Source organism: Phalacrocorax carbo, chromosome 5 (assembly GCF_963921805.1).
Source record: "Phalacrocorax carbo chromosome 5, bPhaCar2.1, whole genome shotgun sequence".
NCBI classification, from domain to species: Eukaryota; Metazoa; Chordata; class Aves; order Suliformes; family Phalacrocoracidae; genus Phalacrocorax; species Phalacrocorax carbo.
This window is the reverse complement of record NC_087517.1, coordinates 21,544,357-21,572,187: the sequence shown is the minus strand read 5'-3', so window position 1 is coordinate 21,572,187 and position 27,831 is coordinate 21,544,357. Positions and strand designations below refer to the sequence as shown.

General features: G+C 35.9%; 2 protein-coding genes across 5 annotated transcripts in view; both read left to right on the top strand.

Annotated features, from left to right (window-relative positions):
• The window catches only part of LOC104039408 (sodium channel protein type 1 subunit alpha), a 96,916-nt gene extending 78,031 nt beyond the window's left edge, over positions 1–18,885 (top strand). For all 3 annotated transcript variants that reach the window (XM_064451508.1, XM_064451506.1, XM_064451507.1), the window contains 6 exons: positions 5,073–5,354; positions 12,302–12,355; positions 12,695–12,832; positions 14,529–14,633; positions 15,011–15,281; positions 15,642–18,885. In XM_064451508.1, the coding sequence (XP_064307578.1) occupies positions 5,073–5,354; positions 12,302–12,355; positions 12,695–12,832; positions 14,529–14,633; positions 15,011–15,281; positions 15,642–16,810 (2,019 nt within the window). In that variant the 3' untranslated portion in view covers positions 16,811–18,885. The remainder of the gene's footprint in view (positions 1–5,072; positions 5,355–12,301; positions 12,356–12,694; positions 12,833–14,528; positions 14,634–15,010; positions 15,282–15,641) is intronic.
• Positions 18,886–21,013: 2,128 nt separating this feature from the next.
• The window catches only part of TTC21B (tetratricopeptide repeat domain 21B), a 42,059-nt gene continuing 35,241 nt past the window's right edge, over positions 21,014–27,831 (top strand). Inside the window, exons 1-6 of one of the 2 annotated variants that reach the window (XM_064451499.1) lie at positions 21,014–21,118; positions 21,337–21,466; positions 22,479–22,589; positions 23,791–23,957; positions 26,159–26,281; positions 27,432–27,589. In XM_064451499.1, the coding sequence (XP_064307569.1) occupies positions 21,098–21,118; positions 21,337–21,466; positions 22,479–22,589; positions 23,791–23,957; positions 26,159–26,281; positions 27,432–27,589 (710 nt within the window). In that variant the 5' untranslated portion in view covers positions 21,014–21,097. Of the gene's footprint in view, positions 21,119–21,336; positions 21,467–22,478; positions 22,590–23,790; positions 23,958–26,158; positions 26,282–27,431; positions 27,669–27,831 lie in introns of those variants that run through there. The other variant, XM_064451500.1, reaches the window with a different exon arrangement.

The window sequence follows — 27,831 nt, the reverse complement described above, 5'->3', positions numbered from 1 at the left end:
GCCTTCCTTGTGTGATGTCCTGAAAGTCCTTCATTAAGAGAACATGCTAAATTCAGATCATGTATGTCACCTGAGCCTCCAGTCCACCTGCTCATTCCAGCAATCTTACCTCCATGGTGGACCAAGAATCTAAACTAACGACTACTTGCTCACTTATTAATCTTTCACTACAAATGCTCTCTCTGGCAGCTTTGTGTACATCTGGACTTTGGCCTGTTGAGTAGGGGAGATTCATGATCTTGTGGCAGATGTTCTTACCTCATACTTGTTCAGGACAAGGCAATATTCATAACTTACTCTCAAATCCTGCCCAAGGCAGTGTCAGTGTTTCATTTGAGTCAGGAATGAATTCTCCTATTTTGCACTACCGTGGCTTATCCTGTGTATGCTGTTGTCAAACTCCCTCTGCATGCTGCTGTCTTTGAACAACTGGCTCATTAGTCTTTGTACTGCTAAGAGAGAGATGAATGGCTTTTTGTAACAAGCACCATCTAAAGTCTATGACTGTGACTATATAGGTAGTCACTTAAAGAGAAAGAAACTATTCTTTTTTTTTTTGGACACATGTATTCAAGCCCACATTTTTTTCCTCTTGGAGTTCCTGAAGGCTTTCTCAGGCTTTCCCAGCTGTCAAGGAATTGAGTACAGGAGGAACACATCTCATACTTGTTACAGCCATATAGCATGCATAGAAAACAAGGTTTGATTTCATCCACAAACAGCCTAGTGAAGTAAAAATTATTTGGCTTTCTGTGCTTGTGTATGTGAATATTACGTGAGAATGTACATGCAGAAAAAAATATGAGGTAATAGTTAAATAATGTCTACAGCCAAGGACTCCTTCGAAGGACTCTGATATGAGATCTGGCACATCAAATCTTTGGGAAACTTTTCCTGTTTAAGCCTAAAATTATGAAGTTGACAACTTCCAAACTGGAGGCAAATAAAGTATTTCATCATTTTAAGCAGGAAGAATGTTACAGACATAATCCTATAATCTTTCTTTCTATCCCAAAGACGGTAACTTCCTCATTTGCACTAGGGACAGAGTTTGGAACTTCTTCACAGAAGCTGCAAAAGTTATGGAAAAAATGGTTAAGTACTGCTGAAGATTGTTCCTGGTTTGTTTACAAATCTCCGGGGACCCTGATATATCCATTAGTCAGGTCCAATGTAGGAATTCCTGGAAAGCCGGTGGCTGCTGAGGTGCCAGGATCTATTGAAGCTATCTCGCTGTGGAAACTAGAATACATTTATATCTCACAATGTGCTTAAGATATGCGTCCCACAGCAAGGCTGAATCTAGTAAAGCTTCCTTATATTCTACTCATACAGCTGGCATAAGCTGGTATTTTGCACAGTCCTCATCCCATACATATGCACAGCTCTGGTAGCAAAACTGATTTTTTTTTTCCCCAGTGCCATTTTGCTATCTTCTTTGGACAGTTGTCCAAAAAAAGATTGAAACAGCAACAACAAAAAGCTGGACTACTAATTCGTATTGACATAATGTCATATCAGCCAAAAGATAAGACAGACAGTTCTCATTACAGTAATTTTTTTATCCTACATATGTATCTGATGTTGGAAGATAAATGTTATGAAATGTAAACATTAAAAAATTGTGTATATATATGAAATACTGCTTTCTTCTAGAGGAGACATTGTTTCCCACAATAATTTCTTTTCCTGGATGGATGTCAACTGAGATGTAAAATAGCCTAAAGTCCATTTATCTGTTGGTGTCAGGTGTTGCTTCTCACTTGTACTTATTGCTATTCCACCTGCCTGAAGCTATAGGAAGGTGAACAGGCAGAATCAGCTTGGGCTTTTGCAGCTTGCTCACTGGAGTCAGCCTGAACAACAACCTCTCAGCCTTGAGGAAATGCATAGGTAATATAAACAAACAAACAATTCTGCAAACATCTTTTTCCAATTTATTGGCATTATAGTCTGTATCACTGAATAACAGAAAATAGGCACAAAAGAACAGCCCCTTTTAAAATAAAAAATATATTTAAAATCACATACATCTGATCTTGATTTGAAGAAAAAGAAAAAAATAAGAGCTGCTGTTGCCAACATTCTTTTAACCCACTACAGGCTCTTTTCAATAAAATGAGATTGATAATTTTTATTTGCTAAATTTTTAACTCATCAAGAAATGCTAATTGATCTCTTTTCTGCATTCAGTTCACTTTTCAATTGGTTCTCACTTTTTCCCATCCATTTTCTGTAAATTATGTGCATAGGTGTCGTGTGTGTACGTATGGGTGTTATCCTGGATATATTATGTAAACTAATGTCCTGGTTATCCTGATGTACCTCAGCTATTCCCAAAGCAAATACCAAAAAAGTAAATGGAAAAAAACCCCACTGATAAAGTAATTGCCTCCAAATGTATGTGTTGAGGAAATTAAAGACTTCCTCCTAAGGTAGGCTTTATAGTCAGCCGAGCACCTGGCCAGCATGTAAAAATGCAGTTTTACATTAAATTTACATTTACATTACATGGTAGGACAAAGGCTCAACACTGGCGGGGAAAAAAAATCAAGCAAAAACAAAACACAAACAGAAAACAACTTCTAAAAGTTTTAATTTTCTTTTCTTCTTTCCTTAAAAAACCTTCCAGGGGGACTGGATAGCTCAAGGGGTTGGTAATAGGATACAGAGCCTTTCAACTCTAGGTCACCAGTTCGCATCCAGGCCAGGTCAGTAGTGACCAAAAATTGTTACCATTTCATGGGTTTTCAGTGACCTATATGAAATAAGTTGAGTTGTTGAAACCATTGTTGGAACAGTTGCTGGAAGATGTTCACTTCTTATTCAAGACAATGTGGCTGATCTTTTGGCACTGTCAGTAGCGAGACTGCATTACCTGTTCATCTAAAGATGTGAGATGCACTGATGGCATTTTCTAGAAATCTATCTTTCTACAACTACTATCAATTCATAATTGTTGTAACAACTACTGTAGCTGTTGGTATTCTGCTGCCTGTTCTGGATCTGTGCTGTCGTCCAATGGATCTCAGGGTTGTTAAAAAGATAACTACTACAGGCACTTGATTCATAGAAAACCATTCTTCATGTGAGCACAGGTAACCTTAATTTAAGTTGCAGGACTAAAACCCTGTCTTTCTTTCTTGACATCTTTATTTTCAGGTTTTTCACCAAGTTTAAACAGAGGAATTCAATCAGTATAACACATCCAGGACATTTCTATGGGTGAAGAAAAAAAAAAGAAAAAGAAAAAGATAAGACAAGCAATAGCTGACCTAGAATTTCTAAGCAGCAATAGCATAATACAGTCTCATAGATCAGGTCAGACTTGGAATAAATTCCAGAACCATGGCATTCTTAATTTTTATGTTGTTCTCAGTTCCTTCAAGCTAAGTAGCAACAGATTTCTTCTCCCCAGAGGATAGTAACAAACCATTTCCCTCACTCCTTTGAAAATGGTTTCTTATGTTCAGAATATTACTGGGACCTTGTTAGCCTTTTAAAACATGTTTTTAAATGGCTAACTTATGCATACATCACCTAGAAATGTCACATTTTCTATAGTAGGAATCTCAAAAAGCAAGCATGCTTCCTTTAAAGTTATCACCAAAAATAGAAGCCGCCAAGAAAAGCTAAATTTGAAAAAATGCATTGTTGCATAAAAGATAGGGATAATTCTCAGTTGCCTATAGAAAGGTCCCATTTCTACTGTCTAGCAATGGAGGAGGCCCTTAAAATGAGAAGCAAATATGCCCTTAAAATAACATTTCTGCCTAAGATCTCTAAACAGGTTCTAATTCCTGGCCATAACATTTGGAATGAGGAGAGTGCTGAGTGACGAGTAACACCACCAAAATACTCTGCTTCCAAAGGCCTTCAAGAGGCTGTGAAATACAGGTAGTAAAACTGAGCAGCTCTGAGCTTGCTCAGAATTATGTTGGTAGTGGGTAAAATCCCTCTATGTTGCAGAAAGCAGGGAACAAAGATGGACTGAAACACCTTAATACACCCCAAGTATCCATGCCAATCCTTTCCTGTCTTACTGCAGGAACTGGATTACTAAGAATCAGAGCCCTACTATATATTTTATTTTACCTTCCTACAAGATCCTAAAAGTTTTACAGAGAAAGAAAGTAAAATTTAAAATAAAATATAACTTTTAAATGAGATCTTGTATTGGATACTGAAGGAGAAATGATTGCTCAGCTATTAGCCAAACAAATATCACAAAAGTTTTGATAGCTCTGACAGACACGTGTGATTAATTACTGTATATATCAGAAAAATACACTTTTTAGCTACATAAGTAATTATTGACATCTTGCCTGCAAGGGGCTGGGAAGGCAACTGGCCAAAAGTAATTTAAAAAGCAAAACCAAACCCCCTAAATATGTCCTTGATATATGTCCTTCTTTAGATAAATGAAGGGTATTACTGACATAAACTCAATACGTGAAACAATAAGACTGGAGCTTGAAATAAACTATGTTGATCCAAGTAGACACATATTGCAAAACTGTCTTGCTTTTCTATACAAAGAAATTAATCTTTGTTATAATCTTGCATGGAACAATGAGGCAATAAAGATATGTACTTAATTCCTGCATAATCCTTTTAATGTAGAGTTTAGTTTCTAGATTCATGGCATTTGCGTTTTCAGCTTAAATTTCGAAGCTATGTTGATCAAATCTACAGGTTGCCATTTTTCTTTAAACATTTTTATGCTATAATTTGACGCATTTTTTAGAATTTTATTATGCCTGTATATTTAACATGTTTTCTTTTTTATATAGAACACATCAGTGTCAGGCTTCATCTTACTACCGCCAGGTCTTCTCTTTTGTTTTTCTTTAATTACTCTAATTTTCTCACTTATTTTCCTTTTATTCCATGTTCTAATGTTAAGTATTTAAAAGAACAGTGCAATGCTAGTTATTAATGTATTGCTTTAAAATTTATAGCGTTAGTTTCTGAACAAGCATTTATTAAGCATTGGTAAAACAGTACACAAACCTTTATTGCTGTAAATATTCTTACACTGTTTTCTTTTTTCCCCTGTATTTGTGTACTAGGTGGTTGTGAATGCCCTTTTAGGAGCAATTCCATCCATCATGAACGTGCTTCTCGTTTGTCTTATATTCTGGCTAATTTTCAGCATCATGGGAGTAAATCTGTTTGCTGGGAAGTTCTACTACTGTGTTAACACCACAACTGATGAAAGGTTTGAAGTCGACCAAATCAACAATTTTAGTCAGTGCGAGGAACTCATAAAAAACAATCAAAGTGCCCGATGGAAAAACGTGAAAGTAAACTTTGATAATGTAGGATTTGGGTATCTTTCTTTACTTCAAGTAGTAAGTGATCACTCTTTATATACCTCTTACTGTTTATATGTATTAGTGAAAAGCAATTCTAGCAGCAAAGACAGAGAACGTATTTATCGGATTATTTTTATCTGTGACTTAGTAATACCACTGATAATTGATTACTCTTTTCATAGTAAGCAGCAAGTACAGCCTGCTAAGATGAATAAAGAATTTTTAGGAAATCTGACAGAGCAAGTGCTATTCTTCCTATTTATAGCTCCCTTAGTCCTCCAGCCCTTCTAACTTTAAAAGTTTCTAGGAGTACCTAGGAATGGTATTCAGCTATTTGAATACTTGGAGTTTTACTGTTGCTGAAAACCAAGAATCTGCATCAGTGTGATTAAGTCACAGAGAAGAATTCCAGGTAGGAAATTCCATCTCGGTGATGTGGCTGCCACCAGTGCAGAGTTATGTGGCCTAAGAAGCAATTTCTCATTCAGAAGAGAAATAGGAAAAGGAAAATATCATTAGGCACTATAGTCTATGAAATATTTTCTCTGCTATTTCTGTGCATAAGGACCTAGTGGAGTTTATTTAGCAAAAATTGAGGGAAGAGAAGAAGGAAGAAAATATACGCAGAAAGATACTATAAGGTTATGCAGTCACTATTCAAAAATTGTGACCTCACAACACTGTCTTTGTATTTCGGAGCAGCTAACAATCTGATCTAGCTTTAATCAAGAAATGCTGGGCTCTAAGCTATGTTCTGTGCATTTGGCAACCTCTATGGCTTTTTCAGGTTACTGTCTAATTCTGCAGAATCTAAGTTTTCATTTTTATAGTTTTAAAGCACATTTCTAGGTTTCATGTTGGCATAAGAAATCTCAACAATACAAATCATTGACGTGATGCAGTGGTATTTACCTGGTCCTGCACAGGGTCTAAAACAATATCCCTGAGCATTGTGAACTGCCTCTCCCAGCTAATATGGTGTCTCACTTGAGTGACTGATAACTCTGACAATTTAAATTTCACTATGATTAATTATTTACTTTACTGTCGTATCAGGAAAGAACAGAGAGGGACCAGCAGTATTAAAGAAATAAAATACTGAATACAATTTGATTTTTATAACAAAATTGGATTGCAATAGAACGATTTTAAATATTTCTTTCCTCTGTCTTACTTTTGAAATCCACTGGCCTAGAATCACCCTTGGGTTTGGGGAGGCAGAATGCTTTATTACACATGTTCAGGAGAAACCTGACTTCAACAAAACTCTTTCCAAGAGCTTTGCAACACTTCTTCCAGTGGCAACCTAGTCTATTCTGGGACAGAGATAACACCAGGTACATTTTTTCCTGGCTTTATGGCCACAGTCACCACCCCTGAGCTACTTGCTACTTGCAGTCATAAATATTTCAGTGCCCTGGATATGCATAGCTTATTCTATCTTCTCTTCATTGAAAAGCAACAAATATCTCCTACATGAAGATTTTGATTTGTAAATTATTGGATTGTTCTGGGAGGCAAATTGAGAAAAATTTGCCAATTGTTCCTACACTTCTAAAGGAAAAATTAATTTAGGACTACCCCGGAGGGATGTAGCTCATGGGAGGACAAGCCAGTTGTTTTGCAGTGTCTACAATATAGAGATTTTGCACCAATATCAAAGCCTTGCCTAATGGATGGATTTTTGTGTGTGTGAGTAGAATGTCAGTGACGACAACACTTATTTTTTCTATATTATTAAAATGCTTGTAAAAGCATGAAGAGATTTTTGTTTGATGTACCAGAAAAAAAAAAATGAGGCATTTCCATCATTCCATAAAACAGATACTTGGCCCTGCATCTTTTAGGGTTTGGTAAGTAAGCCACTAATAGTGATTTTGCAGTTATGGAATTATAAAAGCCCTAGGGCAGAGAAAGCAAAATAGGTTGATTTTCAGATAATGCTTTAAAATATGTGGAATCTATAGTTTTTTCAGCTTCAAGAACACAAAAAAGACACAATTCATAAAAGTTTGAGATTCTTACTCCACTTTCTCAAAGAAGATATTTGTAAGGTGATTTTCTATTTGATTTATAAAGTACTTTTGATGAAAATCTAGAACAGGATTCTAAAGCCATCGGGTTCAGAAGAAACATGAGAAGTGTGTAGTATGTCATAACATTAGATTTCCCTACCTTTCCTAATCAACTTGTAGTACTAGTAAAGGTGAGGAAATACTAAGAATTAATTAGAGGTATCCATTACTATGTCAGAAACAAATATAAAGCTATTGAAACGAGTATTTGTCCTAAAATAAGGTTGTTGATGGGTCTGTGAAAAATAACCCTAAAGAGGTCAATGTCATTTTTCTAATTACAAACTCAGTGATAAATATCAAAGCATGAATTACAGATACAAGGCCCCTTTTTCAGGAAGCAAGAAACTAACTCCAGGAAGCTGCCTCTTACAGTCCAGTATTTTTTCCATTCTCCATTCTACCCTCTGACTCATGCCCTTTGAGTCAGTCAAAGAAGAATATTGTAAATCCCTCAGCTTTTCTGGATTATAAGTAATACAACATAAATCTTTATTTTCTGCATCACTAAGGTTTTCTGTCTGGAGAAAATACCACTGGAATTCATACCATTTTCATGCCAAAAAGAATCCAAATGAAAACAAGCCAAAAGAACTCCAGACCTTATTGTTCTGGGAAAGACATAAATGAATCCCATGAAAAATTTTTGTTTTGAGTCACGAAAAGGCTTTTCTGGTAGTATATGGGTCTGTTCATTGCAGAAAAAAACCCCTTTTTTAAAAAAGTAATGTAGAAAAGAAACATAGATATTTCACACAGAAATGCTCAAAAGAAGTGGGATAATTTCAGAAAGAAATATCCTAGGCTCAAAAAATACATGGAAATATGTGGAATTGGTTTTTGAAGAAAAGAGAACTCTGAGAAGCTCTTTCTTGAGTTTCCTTCGCAGTGATGGGGAAAGAATTTCTGGAATAAGGGGCCTAAGAAAAGAACACAAACTAATTTTTGTTTTGCATATTGTATTTTTTTTCTTTTGGGGGAGGGTACGTGTGGAAAATCTTTAGTATCAGTAGCAATGTTATAATTCTTTCTGCCCAAAAATACAGGCTAAAAATATGTGCCATTGATATAACCAAGTTTTATAGGCTTTGTTGATCAGAGAGTATTTTCCAAAATTCTTACATAATTTGAGGTTGGCATGTAAATATTCATGCCATTGGTCATATAAGTACACATTCTCTCTATAAGAATTTTTTTCTTCTGTGATCCACCATAGCTCATGTTCGTCTATGTGGATCTGCAAACTTTTAAAATTTCTTGGTCTGAAGTTGTTTGAGTATTTCTCTGTCCCTAAAGAAAAGCATCAAAGCAGAGACAGACAGATCTGCTGGAGAAATTTCTTTCACAATTTTCATGCATCAGTGAGTGAAGAGGAAGAGGTTGGTGTACACAAAGAGACGTGGCATCTTCCCTGATAATTTTATGGCCTTATGCCTTTTAAACCTGAACCTAGTGTTTGCACTCTTTGGTAAGTAAATCTCCCAGAGGCCTGCCTTTATCTTGCTGGTAAGCATATATCCTGCTTACCAGGATAAAATGTGGCATATCAGTGGGTCTCAATGCACAATGTTATATTATTCTGCTGTTACTAATATAAATAAGAAAACACATCTCATTAAGTGTAGGGTAAAAAAAATCAAAAGCTGAATTCTAGGGCTATCAGATTAGGATGGGTTCAAAATTCCAGCAGATTAGTATTTTAAAAGCAAGATGCTATTGTATCTCCAAAAGTGAATATGAGTCTTCGTGGTGGTTATTTCTGGTAAAGAAATCGAGCAGTGAAACTCCAGCATTACTTATAACTTCATTGGAAATTATTCATCAGGGAAAAAAGTCTGTGTACTTTTAACAACAGTAAAGTAGATTGGGGGATTTTTGTTTTGTTGGTTTTTTTTCCTAACTACATTTGAATCTGCATTTGAATATATGCTTTTCAAATTTCCTTGGGGAAAAAACATTTGGAACAGACGCTGATTTCAGTTACACTGCTGTAATCTTTGAAATCAATTCATTACTCCTGATTTCGTGTCAGTGAGAGTGTACAATGTATTTTAATATACAAAAAGGAAACTATAAACTTGATCTCTTAGTCATATTTCTGTGTTATTTTCTAGTCAGTATGCACAAATGTCCGAATAATACCATATTTCCGTAATAGAATATGTGTTGCGGATAAATTTAAGCCTAACATCAGCAGGCCTAAGCTTCTACTGAATACAACAGAAATAACACTCTTTCACTAAACATGATGCCTTGAACTGAACATCCAGTTCCATTATTTGTTATTGTTCAGGCAATGTATTTAAAAATTACAAGCTCTCCTACTGAACTGATACTTCTGCTTTGCAAATTAAAAGTCCCAGCTAATTTATCAACTAGAGTAAATGGTTTTGCATAATGATGATTATATTCACTGATTGCTACTGATTTTCAGGAGGGGTTTAGAATAAAACAAATAATATGATGAGGGAGCATATTTTATTATTAAAATTACATTCTTTTAATTAGGTTTGGGGATTTTTTTTCTTCAATAATGGTAATAACTTATGGTTTTGTGAACTCGTGGAAAAGATATATATTTTACTTTAGATATTTTGGACTGCAAGATGATAATATGTTATATTTATATTTTCCCACCCCCACAGTCTTTTCAAGTTGCCTTTCTAATAATAATAATAAGTGTACAATAGCTCATTTCTTCAGTTCTTTTTCCTAGCACTAGCTGAAAGGTACTGTTGGTTTATAATGGAGTACTTTACTGATGATGGTGAAGCTTAATATTTTAAAATCAGTTTATTGTTTTCCATTCACTCTAGTTAGTCTAGGCTACACCAATAAATTTACAAAAATCAATAATTCCACTTTGCCTGGAGGATGATATACAAGGATCACCATGTGTCTGAATCTGAGGCAACAGCACACGTTTTGCAGAAGAGCCACACCATCATTTGCATCATCTTTCTGACGTAAAAGTATGCTCATTATTTGCATTTAGTGTTTCAGGTAGAAGTGCTGATTTTCACCTAAGATATGACATTCCAAAAAAATGTAAATAATGTACCAAGACATAAACAAAAGTAGCACCTGTAAGATGTGAAGTAATCATCCTGCTCTATTTAGACCTTGTAAGACCTCAGATGAAATACGGGGTCCAGTTTTGGTTACCATTTCAAGAGATGAACTAGTGGAAGATAGCTCAGAGGAAAATAATGAGAACTGTGAGAGTTCTGGAAAACAAGATCTACATGGAAAGATTGAAGGAACAGTGATGACAGCCTAAAGAAGAAAGGCAGCAACAATCAGTTCATAAATAAGTAAAAGGTGCTGTACAAAGAATAATTTGTACTCTGTTCTCCATATATGTAATGATTATAACAAGTGACAGTCTTAAAGGGCAACAGAAGGATTTAGATATTAGGAAAGAATAAAGACAAATGCTGGAATAAATATTTTTTATGAGGTCGTGGAGTGTCCATCATTAAAAGTCTTTGAGAACAGATTAAACATATATTAGGAATTACATAAATAAAGCTGATCCTACCTCTCCTAATCCCTTGCAGTCCAAATATTCCACAAGGACTTTAAATTCTTCAGCTAAGACTTGTACTTGTTTCAGATCTATTGTTGATTTATTGGTCTTCTGATACTACACTTTAACTTCACCATCATACTATAAATTGCCTGAACTTCATACTTTCTGTGTTGGCCCCAAGATGTGAAAGTTGTTGCATATTGGATTTGCATCTGAGGATAATCATGCTCTTTTTAGTATTGCACTGTTTCAAAAGTTTAAGGGACCTCTTTTCCTTTAAGAAAAAATAATTCCTTCTCATTTTAAGTTCACTTCAGGATGATGACAGCTGCTTTGTATGCTGCATAAGCAAAGTCTTTTTGAAATCTCCACTAGAAATGAAACCTGAAGATGTTGGAGATACAGCAATAACCATGGATGAAGAGTGTTGCATTTCTGACTTGTTTCTGCAACTGGTTTCTATAGCAAGGAATATGAAGGAATCAATGATCTGCAGCCTTGTTTAGCAAAATTATAATAAGAATTAAATGACAAAGAACTATCTCGCTTTTTTTTTATTCTGGGCACAACTGGATTAAAAACTGACCAATTTCTACTTGGAGATGTTGCCTATTTAAAGGACAACTAATTGCTAGGACAGAGAAAATGACATTCTGTTTTGAACGCTCACATGAAGCAATCTACAACTCACTGACAAATACAAAAATGTACAGATTTAGGGCAGAGGAAATAGCTATAAAAGTCCACTAAATGTTGCAATCTATGAGGCATATTATATCTTCAATGCACATAAAACACATTCTCTTCTGACCAGTTTATCTCAGAACATCTGAGGGATCTAGCCTCTATAAAACACAATACAATATCTTAAAGTGAAAATACAATTACTAAATCAGGTAAAGTTTTTCAAAATAGAGAAAATCAAAATTCTCATTGATAGGAAAATACCTTTTCTGAGCTGATCAAATTTTTCATTCCCTTTGGTTGCCACCTTTATGACTGATTGGAGAATACACATCAGTCTTCATTGGTGGCAACTCAGTTACATAAGGCTGTTTCTCAGCTGTACATAGCCTCTGCAGTTGACATGATTTCCTGAACATTTAGTCCACTAAAATGATACTGCATTCTATAATTTGTGATAATTAATTAGAAATAAGTTAATTACACTTACTGCTTAAAATGTTCATATAGAGACAAAATAGGTGTATACCCAGCAGTGTATCAGATGAGCCACTGTGGAGAAAGACAGGAGGCAAATTTATCTAAAAATCTCATGTTATGCTAATTATTCCTGGTATTGTACTCAGTTGCTGGAAATAATTATATGAGTTTTCTTCAAGTTTTATGCTTAAACAGGTGTGTACTGTTTACAGGCTACATTTAAAGGCTGGATGGATATTATGTATGCAGCTATTGACTCACGAGATGTAAGTACTGCAAATATTTTAAGTGATCTTTTTTTCCTGAGGTCTGTTTATCAACAAGTGTGTATTTATATATCTTCCAAAAGCAATTAATATCCATACAATAGGATGACACAAAATTAAATTAACTAATATGAGATTCTACTGTAACAAATTGTGAAAAACCAAATACAAACTGCCAGATGCTGTCATTAATAGATGGAATGGGCAAACTACATTCATATAAGTGACAGGAGTATTGTCCAAATGCAAAATATTAAGGACATTTCATCCAAGGTTACTGCTTATTCACTTGAAATTTTCACATGAAAATTAGGAATTATATTTCACATTTTTTCTTAGGTATTACAGCAACCCAAGTATGAAGACAACCTGTACATGTATTTGTATTTTGTCATCTTTATCATTTTTGGGTCTTTTTTCACCCTGAACCTGTTTATTGGTGTCATTATTGATAACTTCAATCAGCAAAAAAAGAAGATAAGTATTGTTTCATTTCTCTTCTAAATATATTCTAAAATATTGCATATTTGCAGGTGCACGATATATGCAATGTACACCCAAGGTTTGTTAAAAATTGAAAAAGCTGAAGTATATTAGGATATAAAATCTTACCAAGCTGTAGCATGCATTAACATTTTACATCATAGTGAATGGGACAGATCCTTCTGTTTTCAATGTCCAGTTTAGTCTTCCTCAAGTCATCTGCTTTTCCATGCTTAAACTTCATGAAATCTCCTTACATGATCAAACCCCTGATTTAGGCCTGTACACTGAAACACTCATAATTTCTTGATTTTTTTTTTCTTCCTGATTTGTAGTGATTCAATCTGTGCAAAAAAAATAGCAACCTGGCTATGAAAAATAAAGCACCATTTCATTACACTACTACAAATGCTATTTTAATAAGCCCAAGTATTCAAGTGGTCATTTTGTGGCACTGAACGATGTGAAACTATACAGAACAGGAGTGGTTTGTAACTATCTCAGGGCCTTTTTTTAATTTTTCATAGTGCAGATGTACATAGTCTCACTGGTATAGATGGTCTGAGTATCAGACGCTCATCTTTAAAAGTATTTTCTGTAAATAGAAAAGGTAATGAAAGCTAGAAGACAAAAGCAGCTAGGAATTACTAGTCTAATTTTATTTTACTGGACTTCATCACTTTGGGTTTATGTTACTGATGAGAGATGCTAAGATTTTTGGAAGCTGTACATACAAGAGGCCTAGACATATAGGGAGCTCCCTGGCTAGGGAGCTTGTCCAGTGTATGGTGCCTGCATTCCCACGTCTTCAAGTTTCCCAAATGCTCATCCACAAAAGGGCTGCATCCAGTCCTATGTGTTCATAGACATTCCTGGAATTAGATGTCTGCAAGTATCTTTTATCCAGGAAAAATTTACCTCAAGAGGTATGTGCAGTCTAATGGGTTTTCATTCAAGCTGTCTCTACAAGAAAGTTATTATGGGCAGTGGATTTTGGTTAGGTTGCCATGGAAGACCCATAATTCTCTCTTTATCTTCACTGCCAAACTCCAAAGGCCAGTTCTGGCTTTTGCTAATCAGAACTGCATTGAACATGGAAGCTAATCAAGATAAGAGACTTAAAAGAGAACATTTTGCTGTTAACAGAATCAAGTGCTTCAATCTTCAGCTCAGTTTCTCCAAAGTCTGATAATCCATCCTCTCAAAAACCTTGAAGACTTTCCATCCCAATGCTAATGCTGTGATTGCTAAAGTAGAGATACCTAAACCACTAACATGTTCACATACTGAAAACCTACCTGACTTTGCTTCCTTTGTTTCACCAAAATTGCAGTTCAGAAGTGACAGCACTGAGCAGCCCAGATTATTGAGTTTATCTCAGATGCTGTTTACTGTATCTCCTCCTATAAAAGAAAAGACGTACAGAAAATTATTTTTTGAGTTCAAGGAATATAACTGTAGAAAAATGCTGGATTACTATTTTTTGCAAGATGCAGTAATGGATGTTCAGACAACTTCTGGACTAAATGCTTAGGTGCAGACAGCTGCATCTGATAGCTAAGAGATTTTTCTCAATTCAGCCTTATTGATTTTAATGAAATAAATAACTAAATCATATTTATCTTTAAGAGTTTTTTTCAGCACTGCATATAAGTGTGATTATGACCAGTTTTTGATTTCATGTTTTTACTTTGGAGGTCAAGACATATTTATGACAGAAGAGCAGAAGAAATACTACAATGCAATGAAAAAACTGGGATCCAAAAAACCACAAAAACCTATACCAAGACCAGGGGTAAATTATTTATATATGTCAAACTAATAGCTATTTACAAACAGCTCAGTTTTTATTGATATATGGAGAGCAGAAATATGCCTATGTGAAAATTATCATTAACTAGTGTATCAGTTAGCAAAAATGAAAAATTAAAACATGGTAAAAATATTCATTTTTCCCTTGCAACCATTTTATGAATGACTATACAAATAAAGGAAGCTGAACTAAGCTGTTGTATTCACCTTAATTTGACTACTCTGCTTAAAATCACTGGTTACATTTTTATTGAAGTCTCATAGTCCTTACTGCATGTATTTTTCTACTTTCTTCTAACAGGAAAAGAAAAACAATTACAGTTTGTATAGGATGTTTATTTTTTTTTCTTTTCTTCTCAGAACAAATTCCAAGGCATGGTCTTTGATTTTGTGACGCAGCAAGTATTTGACATCAGCATCATGATTCTTATTTGCCTTAACATGGTTACCATGATGGTAGAAACTGATGACCAGAGTAAAGAAATGGAAAATATTTTATACTGGATAAACCTGGTGTTCATTGTCCTTTTCACTGGAGAATGTGTCCTGAAATTAATTTCACTTCGCCATTACTACTTTACTATAGGCTGGAACATTTTTGATTTTGTAGTTGTCATTCTGTCAATAGTAGGTAAGTCTTGTTTATTAAACTAAAAAAAGGGTAAAATGAATATAAGGTGAACTTTTACTCGAATAGAGCTACATGGTTGGCTTTTGCCATTGCAAGGTTTAAAATTAAGTCATTCAGCTTTTCATTTTATCTAATAATTTATTTATCTAACCATCAAAACTGTTATAATCATTCAACATACATTGGCCTTGCAAATTAAGTATAAAGTATAACAGAAATTATGCAAGTGGAATCTACAGAATATCTTTAATTGCTACATAGAACTACCAACTTTAAAACTATTTTTCTAGATTTCTGCTATGATATAAAGACTAAGTGGTAATGTATCTTGTTTTGGTTTTTTTTTTTTTTCTGTTTTAGGTATGTTTTTAGCCGAGATGATTGAAAAGTATTTTGTGTCCCCCACTTTGTTCAGAGTCATCCGACTTGCCAGAATCGGTCGAATCCTGCGCCTCATTAAAGGCGCTAAGGGAATCCGCACTCTGCTTTTTGCTTTGATGATGTCTCTTCCTGCTTTGTTCAACATTGGTCTGCTGCTGTTCCTGGTCATGTTTATCTATGCAATATTTGGCATGTCCAACTTTGCCTATGTTAAGAGGGAAGCTGGTATAGATGACATGTTCAACTTTGAAACGTTTGGCAACAGCATGATCTGCCTATTTCAAATTACCACATCGGCTGGCTGGGACGGTTTGCTAGCCCCAATTCTTAACAGTGGGGAGCCGGACTGTGACCCTAACAAAGCTCATCCAGGGAGCTCCGTGAAAGGTGACTGCGGCAACCCTTCCGTTGGGATTTTCTTCTTTGTCAGCTACATTATAATTTCATTTCTGGTAGTGGTGAACATGTACATTGCTGTGATTTTGGAGAACTTTGGTGTTGCTACTGAGGAAAGTGCTGAACCCTTGAGTGAGGATGACTTTGAGATGTTCTATGAAGTCTGGGAGAAGTTCGATCCTGATGCAACACAATTCATGGAATTCGAGAAATTGTCTGATTTTGCAGCAGCACTTGAGCCTCCTCTTCATCTACCCAAACCAAACAAAGTCCAGCTTATTGCAATGGATCTGCCCATGGTAAGCGGTGACAGAATTCACTGCCTTGACATCTTGTTTGCTTTCACAAAGCGTGTTTTGGGGGAAAGTGGGGAGATGGATGCCCTCAGAATACAGATGGAAGATCGGTTTATGGCATCCAATCCTTCAAAAGCTTCCTACGAACCAATTACAACCACATTAAAACGAAAACAGGAGGAAGTATCTGCTGTCATTATTCAACGGGCTTATAGACGTCACCTTTTAAAACGAACAGTAAAACAAGCTTCCTTTATCTATAACAAAAACAAAACCGAAGGAGGGGCTGGTCAGGGTATGAAAGATGAAATCCTTATTGACAAGTTAAATGAAAACTCATTTACAGAGAAAACCGATGTAACTGCATCAACAGCAGTTTGTCCACCTTCTTACGATCGTGTAACAAGGCCAGTCAAAGAAAAGCATGAAAAGGAAGATAAAGATGTTCAGAAATAAAAGCAAATCATCTATGTGCAAAATAGTTCATAGCCTGTAAGGATAATGTGTTTGTGTCAACAGGACTCCTGCTGGAGGTCTATGCCAAACTGACAATTTTTACAAATATACTGTACACTAAAGGTCAGTGCCTACTCAAAGACAGTGACCCCTCGTCAGTGACTGTGTCTGTGACATTGGGAAACAACCTTGACAGGAGGTTACTGTTCTCATTACCAGCTGACACTGCTGAAGAGGAGAGAAAAAATGGCTACTCAGACTGTAGGGACCAGTTAAAGGGGTGCAAACCAAGTATTTGTGTGTTTAGCATAAACCAATATGGTAACTGTATTTACTGTTTGCATTTCAACTGCCACATATGTCATATTTTTACAAAATCTATGTTGGTGGATTCATTTATTTTTATTCATATATTGTTTATTATATGTGACTATTTTTGTAAATGGGGCTTCTGTTGGGGAAGGGGATGCAGTACACCTTTACAGGTACAAAGGCCAGGTGTTCTATTATACAACTAATATACACACAGAAATGATTTGCATGAAGGCATGCTGCACTTATAGATCATGCATGAAAATAACATTAAGTCACAAAGAACAACAGATGTTTTTCAGCACAGTGTTTCTGGAAAGGAATAACAGATTTTGAGGTGCTTAATTAATGTAGTCGTGTTGTATCATGTCCAAACAAGTCTTGGTATGCCTGTAAAGTCCCCTATAACTTACAAGAAGAGTAGAGATGGATTATTTTTTGAACAGACCATTAAGTTTCAGAAAGTGCAAACTTCTTTCTAGGTTTGGAGTCACAGATTTTGTCTTTGTCAAATGTCTTTCTGCGTAAAAATACTAAATGAATCTGCCTCAGCCCTCCAAATTGATCAAAAAGAACCCTTTACAAAGTTGTTGTTCTTTATCCTGCAGTATTGTTTAGCCATCTTCAGCTCTCAGTAAGGTTGATGTTGTTGTACATGTTAATGAAAAGCCCTCTGCGATGTAAATAGTAATTTTTAACCTGTGGTGCGTGTTTGAGCAAACAGATAATGACCTAAGCACATTTATTGCATCAAATATGTACCACAATAAGTGTAGTGTGCAAGCACTCAACAGGTAAAATTATGTATTATCTACCATTATAGATAGTTTGGATGCTACCAATGCATGTTTATATTGCCTATGCTGCTGTTCCTTTGACTGTCTGGGATTCTTAAATATGGGAAGCCGTACGTCAGAGATAAATGAAAGAAACTACTCCACAAGACCTCATTCCTCCATACCATTAAGCAATATTTTGCAGCTGTTTAGGAGGTTATTTGGTTTATGTTTTTGGATTTTCAGTGAAAAACATACAGTGTATATCCAAACTGTACAGACATGTTGAAAACTACTAAACCTGTTGAAAATAATGTTAGGATTTTATAAGCAAATATAAATACTGTAAAAATCATTTTATTTTTTTTTTCAGCATTATGTACATAAAACAAGAACTGAATTTTATCTTCAGGTTGATATCACACCCTTTTTGTTACTTTCTGTCCATAGCTCTTTTTCACTGAAGAACTCCAGAGAACAAGATATAACTAAGAGAATGGATAGCTGTTCTTATGTTTTACAATATTTTCAAACATGTTAATATTTTCTGTGGAATAAGTTCATAATTTGCTTCTAAAAATCCAAGGTTTTTTGCAGTGGGAAATGGTGTAAAGTCCAAATTGAATGTCTAAGCAGTGCCTGCATCATAAATTTTCAGATATAACCTTTCTTTCACAGAATCCTTAATCTTTTCTCATATTTACTCACAGGTTTTTTTTTATTCATGTTGCACTAGAACAGTTCTAAATGTTATCTTGGGTCCACAATATTTTTTCACAAGAGAAAGTAGCAAAATTGTACAATCCAACACATCAGGACATTTTATGATTCTTACACAGGAAAATTAAATATAGATTACTTTTATTTAAATTATTGACTAATACTGTATTAGTGAACTGCATGCAGGAAAATGCTACTATTACCCTAACTGATGCTAAAGAACATTATTAATGCGCCAAAATAATAAAGATTACATTTTTTATTGTATGTTCCTTCTGTCTTTATTATCTGGCATCAATATGAAAAAGGTATGCTTCTAAAACCACAGAATAAGAGGATACTGAAAACCTTTACACCCAGCTGTACTGTTCTTCCACAAAAGCAAATCCTTGGGACTTGCTTGTTAGTCACCAAATAGGAATTTCTAATTCAATGCAAGTTAGATACTGAGCATGATTCTGCATGTATCAATAGCACTGCCCTGAGTAACTTCAAGGGTTCATGCAGCAGTTCATGCAGTGGGGTACTCAACCACCAAATACCAGAGCTGTCCTGAGTGTGCCCCAGGAGGCTCAGACCATTTACAGGAATGAGAACTGAGCATTCATGAGTTTACAAAGAGAAAGTGAGGACTGAAAATAGTAGTAGATACATGACATTCCCCAACTTGGATTATGAGAACCAGTTTATTCTTGCCAGTTACAATTCACAAATAGGCTATAGAAGATCACGTATTCAAGTGAAAAAGGTGAATCAGAGTGAATAACCATCTGTCTTCTACTCAGGGATTTTAAAGAATATCTCTGGAACCACCACGTTCCCAGAAGCTATCATTTGTGGGTATTGATATGGAAAAATGCAAATGCAGCTGGAAATTGAGCTTGTCAGTTATTCTTTATCAATTGCTTTAGTGAATTTCTGAAAATGTTTATTTTATATGCTTACATAATTTTATATTGCACTTCCCTACAACTTACAATGAAAACACTCAGAGGTGAATACTGAGCTTCATATAAAACCAGTTTATGAGCAATTGTATTCTGTATGCTTGCTCTGTTGTTAATGCAGAAATAAAATTTCATAGCATCTCCACTGAAATTCATCACAAAACTTTCGAGGGAGGAAAAAGTTTCTTCTTCAAATTGTTCTGAAATGCATTATGAAAAAAAGTCTAAAACTCTGATAGAAAAGTGTAAGTATCAAACGGAAAAGGTAAGTATTTTCAGATTAATATGTAGACAAAATATATCTTAAAAGGTTACCTTAAAAAGTATGTAAATTTTCTACAAACTGACAGGAATAATAGACTACTTCAAAAATAAGGTAGTAAACTGAATAGTATTTTTTAATGTTCTATGCACAGCTTTTTAAACCTTGTTTTTCTCAAGGAAATGGTTTTAAGATCAATGAGAACTATGCCACTGTCACTGCAGATCACAGGTCATGTCCATGCAAAAACACTTTTTTCTCATACCTATTATATGTTTTCAATGTTACAGAAGCCTAAATGTTACTTCAGAACAAGTAGACCATCACTTAAACATAACAGGAAAGTTTGAGGATGATCTTGGCCGACAGGAAAACCTAATATGTTTACATATTACTTCGTTGACACCTTCCTGATGCTGAGGATGAGAACTATGAAATGGAGTAGTGGCATGTGTGATGAATTTGTTAGGAAAGCTTACTCTGAGCACTCTCCACTAGAACAATTGGTTTCACCTACTAATTCAGTGCAACATGGGTTCACCTCCTTGTACTAAACGGCATTATTGACAGTTTTCATGTTGAATGGACAACACAACCTTTCTAAAGGAATATTATCTAGCAACGGTTGTTTGCTTCCAGTGTCTAGAAATGATGACTGAGGGTGCTTTCACCTCCGGGAGAACCTGAATTTTACTAGTCTTTGCAACTCTGCAGTTCCCTAGGAGGAAAGAGAGAAAGAGAATTTTCTGTATTTTGTTTTACCCCATTGCTCTTTCATTTCTACAGAGAAGATTCGCATAACTTGAAGTGCTCAGTACTGAGATACATTATGAAACATGTGGGCCACTCAGTCGTATGTCCAGCCAAAAAAAGCAAGAAAATAAACAAGTTCTCAAAGCTTTCCATTCAGCATTCAGGCAGCGGGAGACCAGCTGTGTAAGCACTTCGGCGGGAGAGCGGGCGAGACCGCCCATCCCCGCCGACAGGGGGCGCCGCATTCCCACCCAGCACCGCCCGCCAAGGCGCTCAAACCCCGCCCCCTCCGCCTCGCACCTCCCGCCTGGGTGGTCCTGCCCCCTTCTCCCGAGGCCCAGTGAGCCGCCAGACACGTTCCGGCGCTTTCCCCAAGTTTTCCTTCCCGTGTCTCTCCCGCCTCCTTTCCCTCCACGCCAATGGTAGCGGGCGCTCCCGCTAGCCAGCCAATGGCAGCCTGCCGCCGGGCGCTCCCTCGCCCTTCCGGAGGATCCCTCGGCGGCGCTGGGTAGTAACCATGGACGCTGAGGTGCAGCAGGTGGGCGCCGCCGCCGGGCGCCGTCCCGCTCCGGGACGCTCCGCGGGCGTGGGGCTGCGCGGGGGCCGGGGCTGGGGCGGGGCTGGGGCGGGGCTGGCGGGCGGCGAGCTGCAGCGGGGGCGGGAGGGCGAGCGGCCAGGCGGGGCCGGTCGTCGCGGTCTGCTGCCGTGCCGGGGTGAAGCGTTTGCACGAGTGAACCGAAGCCGCCTCTCCCGCAGGCCTTGCTCAATTATTACTGCCAGGAAGGCTACTTCCACCACGTTCGGGCTGCTGCGGATGAGGCGCTGGGGCGACTGGGCAGCGATCCGGTGTTCCTGTTCTACCGGGCCTACGGCGCCCTGAGGGCAGGTAACGCGGGACTGGGGAGCTGCTTGTTCTGTCGGGTCCCTCCGCCGCCCCTCCAAAACGCTGTTCGTCCTTGAGTCACATCATGCAGTCTTAGTCTACTACATAGAAAGAAAGCAATGTTATGGAGCCTGAATGGGATGTTTTCCATACTGAGAAGATTAGCAGCGTTTCATGACTTATCCCTACCGCGCAGTTTGAATTTTTTTCTTTTTTTTTTTTTTTTTTAATGGTTATATGAACGTGGATCAGGTAAATCGGTTCCTTGGAGAGAATTTGAGCCCTGCCCAGATGCCCGTTGCATTGTATCACAAAGACGAATTTGGTCGTTCTAGCCAACACCTCGCCCTTTCATGCAGCCGTATCTAACTTTGTATCCATCTGCCTCAGAGGAGCTGACAGTAAATACCTATTGTGAGGATCTTTGTGTACGTTGAACTGTTTCAATAAGTTTATTTAGCCAAATCAAGGATATCACAGAATACTAACAAGTTACCCAAAATGGGGGAGGATTGAGGGGGGGAGGCTAGGAAAGATTCAAAAGCTTTTGAGGTGGTCTGTCTGTTCCCAAATGCCCTGAGTTTTGTTGTTTGTTTTACAATTGTATGTTCCTGTTTTTCAGGATGTCATCTCTTCTGTTGATGTTCAAAAGATTCACATAAGCAAGGCAAAAATCCTGGCTATGTAAAGACACAGGAGCAAAAAGAACTGCTCAATACCCTGTATAAAACAAATAATAAAGATGATTTTCATCTTTATGGTAGTTGGCAGAACTAGCACATAACTCCTTTTAAGTTCTCTGCTTTGAGATGCTTGTTTCTTTCTTGTGTCTGTTTGAAAGACTTGCACAAACAAGTGAAAATGGATGTGTGAATAATGAAGGATGTTAGGAAGAAAGTGTTATCAAAAACACAGAGGAAAAACTTGAGGGAAAAATTTAAGTCAGATAAAGGTTTTGATGCTGATATTCTGTCTTGAAAAATGTTATAGCCTATTCTGTGCTTGTTTTCATTAGGTGACATCCAAGATGGTATTCGACAGTTGGAGTCTATTAAAAACAAACAGGAGGTGTCACTTTGTACAATGATGGCTCTGATTTATGCCCATAAAAAGAGCCCTAATCCAGGTATACTTATTAAGACAATACTGCTTCGTGTATTTAAACAGCTGTGTGTTAAGATCTGAGAGTTGTAAACTACCTTTTTAAATTAGGCAGAATTATACTCCAGCTTTGCATTTGACACAGTATCTAGTACTGTGTCAAAACTGTGAAGAGTAAGAGTGAATGTTAAAATAAAACACTAAAAAAAAATCAGACTTATCTACCATGATGAAAAATCTTTTATGGAAAAAAAAATTTGAATCAAGTGTCATGTGATTGTTGTTCACTCTTGCCTGATATTGGCTCTTTTGAGCAGAACTGCAATTTAAGAAGTCATTAAAGCCATGCCATTTTTATCTTTCAAGTTACTCTGACGTTACAAATGGAGAAAATAATTTTGTGAACGTTGGTATTCCTTTCTCAGATGTAAAAACTGGGGTTATTTTGCTAAGAAATATATTCTGAAAACCACAGTTGGTTTATCAGATAAACTGAATTGTCATTAAACTATTGCCCTGCTATATTCCTGACTGTGCAGTTTTATAACTGTTACTGACAACTCTGTTAAGCAGTATGATGTGAAGCACCCCTGACTAATGTCATCATTCTTATTTGAGTCCCTGGGGATTAATACTGTAGGGCAGCAAAATTATCATGCATTTCAAGACTTTCTGAGAAGGTCATGGCAGTAAGAGTCAGACATCTGACTTTAATGGCTCCTAAAAAAAGACCAGAAATTAATGTGGGTAAAAGAAAATACTTGGCAGTGAGTCCCACACACCAATAAAATTTCTACGTGGGATTAACCTGATGAGAGCAACTGACGATAACAATGAGGATGTAAGAAACTGAGCTTTAGTGTTAAGAAACACATTATGTATTTTCCAGGGATTCTGGAGCTAAATCACTAACATTTTAGGACCTCTCTACTGTTAACTGTGTACCTATTGGGCAGACACTGGTATAAACGTGAACCTTATTGTCAAGTTTCCATTTATTTTGCAGGAGTCTCGGCTACAAGTTTAAGGTTTAACAAATAGCAGGGTTTTTGCACAAATGTTGATGGCACCCCCTTTCTGTCTCTTACATCTGTACCTGATTCATATTTTCAGTTGGAATGGATTGTCTGTAACAATGTTTGCTTTGGAAGCCCTTGACTTATGTGCTGCTCTTTTATAATATTTTGAGATGCTATCAACAAAAGCTCTGAACAAAATCTTTTCAGACCGAGATGCTATTCTAGAGTTGGATGCAAAAATGAAGGAGCAACGTAAAACAGCAGGACAGCAGGCTCTGTACTTTGCTGGCTTATTTTTGTGGCATCTTGGTCGTGAGGACAAAGCCCGTGAATATGTTGACAGAATGATCAAAGTTTCTGGTGGTGGTAAAGAGGTAACTTATTTTCAATGTAAAATAGTAATAGGACCATCTATACTGTGAAGCTAGACTTATTGCACCAATGCTATTTGGAGATTTTTTGAATTATTTTGTGTGTGTTCCAATAATTTCTTTCTTAATGTCATAAATTCAACAGGGCCAAGTAGAATTCCCATAATGACCCTATTTTCACTTAATGAATGAGAGTTCTGCATTGACCAATGGAAATAAATGTAGTTATGCCAATTTTGCTACTTGGTAGTGAGCATCATAATTTCTAGCAAAAAACTAAGTGTGGTAATCTCACTAGAGGGAGACATCTGTTTTGAATCTGAAGATTCAAAAATACCCAGAGGATTGGGTACTTAAATTTTCAGCAGTTGATAAAGGAAAAATTTGCCTAGGGTTTTACTGAATGGAATTTATTTTCAAATCTCTGTGTTGTATGTAGCAGTGTTTTCTGCATTTATATACAAATATCAAAATTCACTAGAATCTTTAAAGAGGTTTCTGAAAACTTACTGTGTTTATTTTTTTTAAAGGAGGTATTAGCTTGAATTCAAGGAGAGAAAAAACAAGCACAAATATTTTTTTTGTAGTCAGATGTCTTCAAGGCAGAGCTGTTAAAATTAAATGCATAATTTGTTCTCTTATGACACTAGTATTAAACACAAATGTTGTTCCTGAATTGTTCTTCTGGTTCAGTACATTGCTCAATTTGTTGTCTACAGTTTTATGGTTTACATGATATCACGTGAGCTAGAACTCTGCAACTGTACTAAAGACTTCTAAAATTACATTATGAATTTAAGTAGTGGCTTAGCTTTTGAGCTATCACTGATTATTAATTGGTAGTTAATCACGGGCTAATTTTTACTAATGAAGAAATAATTACAGACATCACAAAGCATTAATACATTAATTTCTAAAAAGACTAAGGATATGCCATTCTGGTAAAATAGCAGTATTTATGACTTTGCTTCTTGAAATCATTTTACTTGGGTTTTGTTTGCTGATTTTTGTTTAGAGATGCTACTTGGGGATGTTGCTTAGTAGGAAATATTTCCAGCTGAAGTATTTAATGGATTTGAAATAATTATTTTTTTTTTACAGTGGGACATGTACATAAAGATGTACATTAGTGTTTAAATATGTAGAAAACAAATAGTTTTCTAGTCAATTCTTCTAAGTTCACTTATGCTTATACCTTTTCCTAGTTTGACAATACAAAGTTACATGTACTTCAGATTTATTGGGAGGTGGTATGGGGTGCTTGAACTTAGTGAAATGTGATTTGCTTTTTATATACAGTTCATTTTGATAAAATACTTTATATACTTATACAGCAGTAAAATACCTCCCATTTTTAAAAAATGCTTGAGTATATGAATTTCAGCCAGTTTCTGTAGCCTAACAAAATCATAACCCTGATTATTAGCAATTACAAATTATGGCTGTTCTACTATCCTTCGAGTTTTAAATACATGACTCACTACTTTGATTTTATGTTACAAAAAAGCTAGTAATATTTTATAGTTTAAATTTTTGTTTTGATGGCAACTGTAATTTGGTTAAATAATCCAGCACTTCAAAATAAGTTTGATTTACTTAACCAGAAATGACTGGAACACATAAGAGAAATAGAATTTTTTAAAGGTGAAATGGGTCTTTTCATTGAAGGAGTTATTACTTGTAATTAATAGATTTTAAGTACTTTTTTTTTTTTATAATACTGTTGGGGATTTGGGAAATGCCAGATCGTTGCCCTTCACACAGAGGGTTTTTTAATCAGACAGTAGAAGAAAAAAAGAAGTTTCTCCTTTTTCAGCACCCCATAAGTTTATCAGTGTCTGATATAAACAAAATCTTAATGTATTCTGCAGAAATGTTTGCAGAAAATATTCTTACATTCTTACGTGATCATTTCTGTGAGGTTTTGTTCTGTCTGCTTAGCATGCTGGACTAGTTCAGTGACATTGTTTGGTGGTTTTTTTTCAATCCTTTAAATATACTTTTTGATTAATGCTGGAATGAATTACTAATATTTAGGCTATGCTGTAGACTGGTTGTAATTTAAAATATATATATTAAATAGTTAAAAATAGATGCTTTCACTTTAAGTCCTATTTTATTTTTAGGTTATTTCTACTTATTACTGTAAACTTTTTTTACTGCCTAGTTAGTGAAGAATTCCAATTTAATTTTTTTTTTTATAGGGGTTAATTTTGAAAGCATGGCTTGATCTCACCTGTGGGAAAGAAACTCACATTAAAAAAGCTGTGAAATACTTTGATGAAGCACTGCAGGAAGGCAATGATGTTTTTGCTCTGCTTGGTAAAGTAAGTGTACTTGATGATTTTAACGTATCCAAAATGTCATATTAGTCTTATACAGTGGTTAGAGAGATACTGAGAAGTTGTCTACAGAATTGCTGTGTGTCATGGTGCAAAAAAAGTAGTAGATAAACTCTGTGCTGTGATAATTTAATAACATTGTTAACACTCTTTTTTAAATTGTCATTAGTCCGTTTCAAGTGTTCATTTTGATTATATTTCATTAAGGGAGCAGCATGAATTTCTTTCTTCACACATTTTTCTGTTTCAGAGTATACTATTTGTTTATCATATTCCTTGTTACTCATTAATATAATGTTTGTTTAATATTCCAAAGCTAAATGCAGAAAGAAATTTTTCAGTGAAAATAAGGCTAACATTTAAGAGTATGTGCACAATGGCATTTGGTTAGGCATGTGTGCTTGGCTGTATGCAGACTGTTGAGTTAAATTACCAGTATATCTGCAAATAACTCTCAAACTACTATGTTTGCACTATGTCTGCCTGAAAAATATGAAATAAAATGGCATGCACACAGTCATCTGGAATATGATAAGTAAATTTAAAGCATCAAAGCACATTAGAGGATTTAAGCCCTAAACTAATTTCTACCCAAATTCATTTAAAACTGTGATACTTGCTACTTCTGAAGTAGTTTTGTATTTTGAGTACCCTGTAAATTGCTTTACAATGAAAAAATGATTAATTCTGGCAACAACAGCAGTGACCTGCTGAGTGTGGATTTTTAGACAGTACATACCTCAGGGCTTGAAAAAATATTTAATCTATGGGTTGTGTTCAATATCCTAAAATTGCACTATGCTTTATGTAAAGTTCTCTGAAACCTAATATGACAATTTTACATGTCAGCTTTATCTCTGTCTTTTTCTTGCTTGTAACTGACTAGTAACTTGTAAACGCTGCAATTACCTTTGTTATAGAGTGCTTACTACACAATAGGTTTTACACATCATCTTTTGCTATTTGATTGTTGCAGTATCTCTAGTTGTGGTTGATGCTGAAGTAAAAATATTACTTAAAGAAGGATTTTTCTCTCACTGGCTCTTTTTCCTGGTTTCTGTATGAAAGAACTTCTGAATCTTCTCACCTATGTGAGTGTACAGGCGTTTGATATGCCTTCTCTTCCTTCCGTTAGGCACAGTATTTTGAGGTCCGACAGAATTATTCAGGAGCTCTGGAAACTGTGAACCAGATAATTGCAAGCGTTCCAAACTTCATTCCTGCTTTCATAAAGAAAATGAAGCTACAACTAGCCTTGCAGGACTGGGAGCAGGCAGTTGAAACAGCACATAGGTTGAGTATGAAGTAGCACACCACTAAGTGTGGTGTTGCCATGCTTACACTGTAACATGAAACACTGAAACAAAAGTAGGTAGGTTAATGTTAATTTTTAATGAATTTGAATTAGTTAAATAATTTTTTTAAAAAATAAACCTAAACTAAATTAAACCTTATTAGAACCCAGCCTTGCAATTCAGTGAGGCTACTACATCAATACGTGAATCCATTTTGGATGGAAGAGGAGCTTTTTTGAG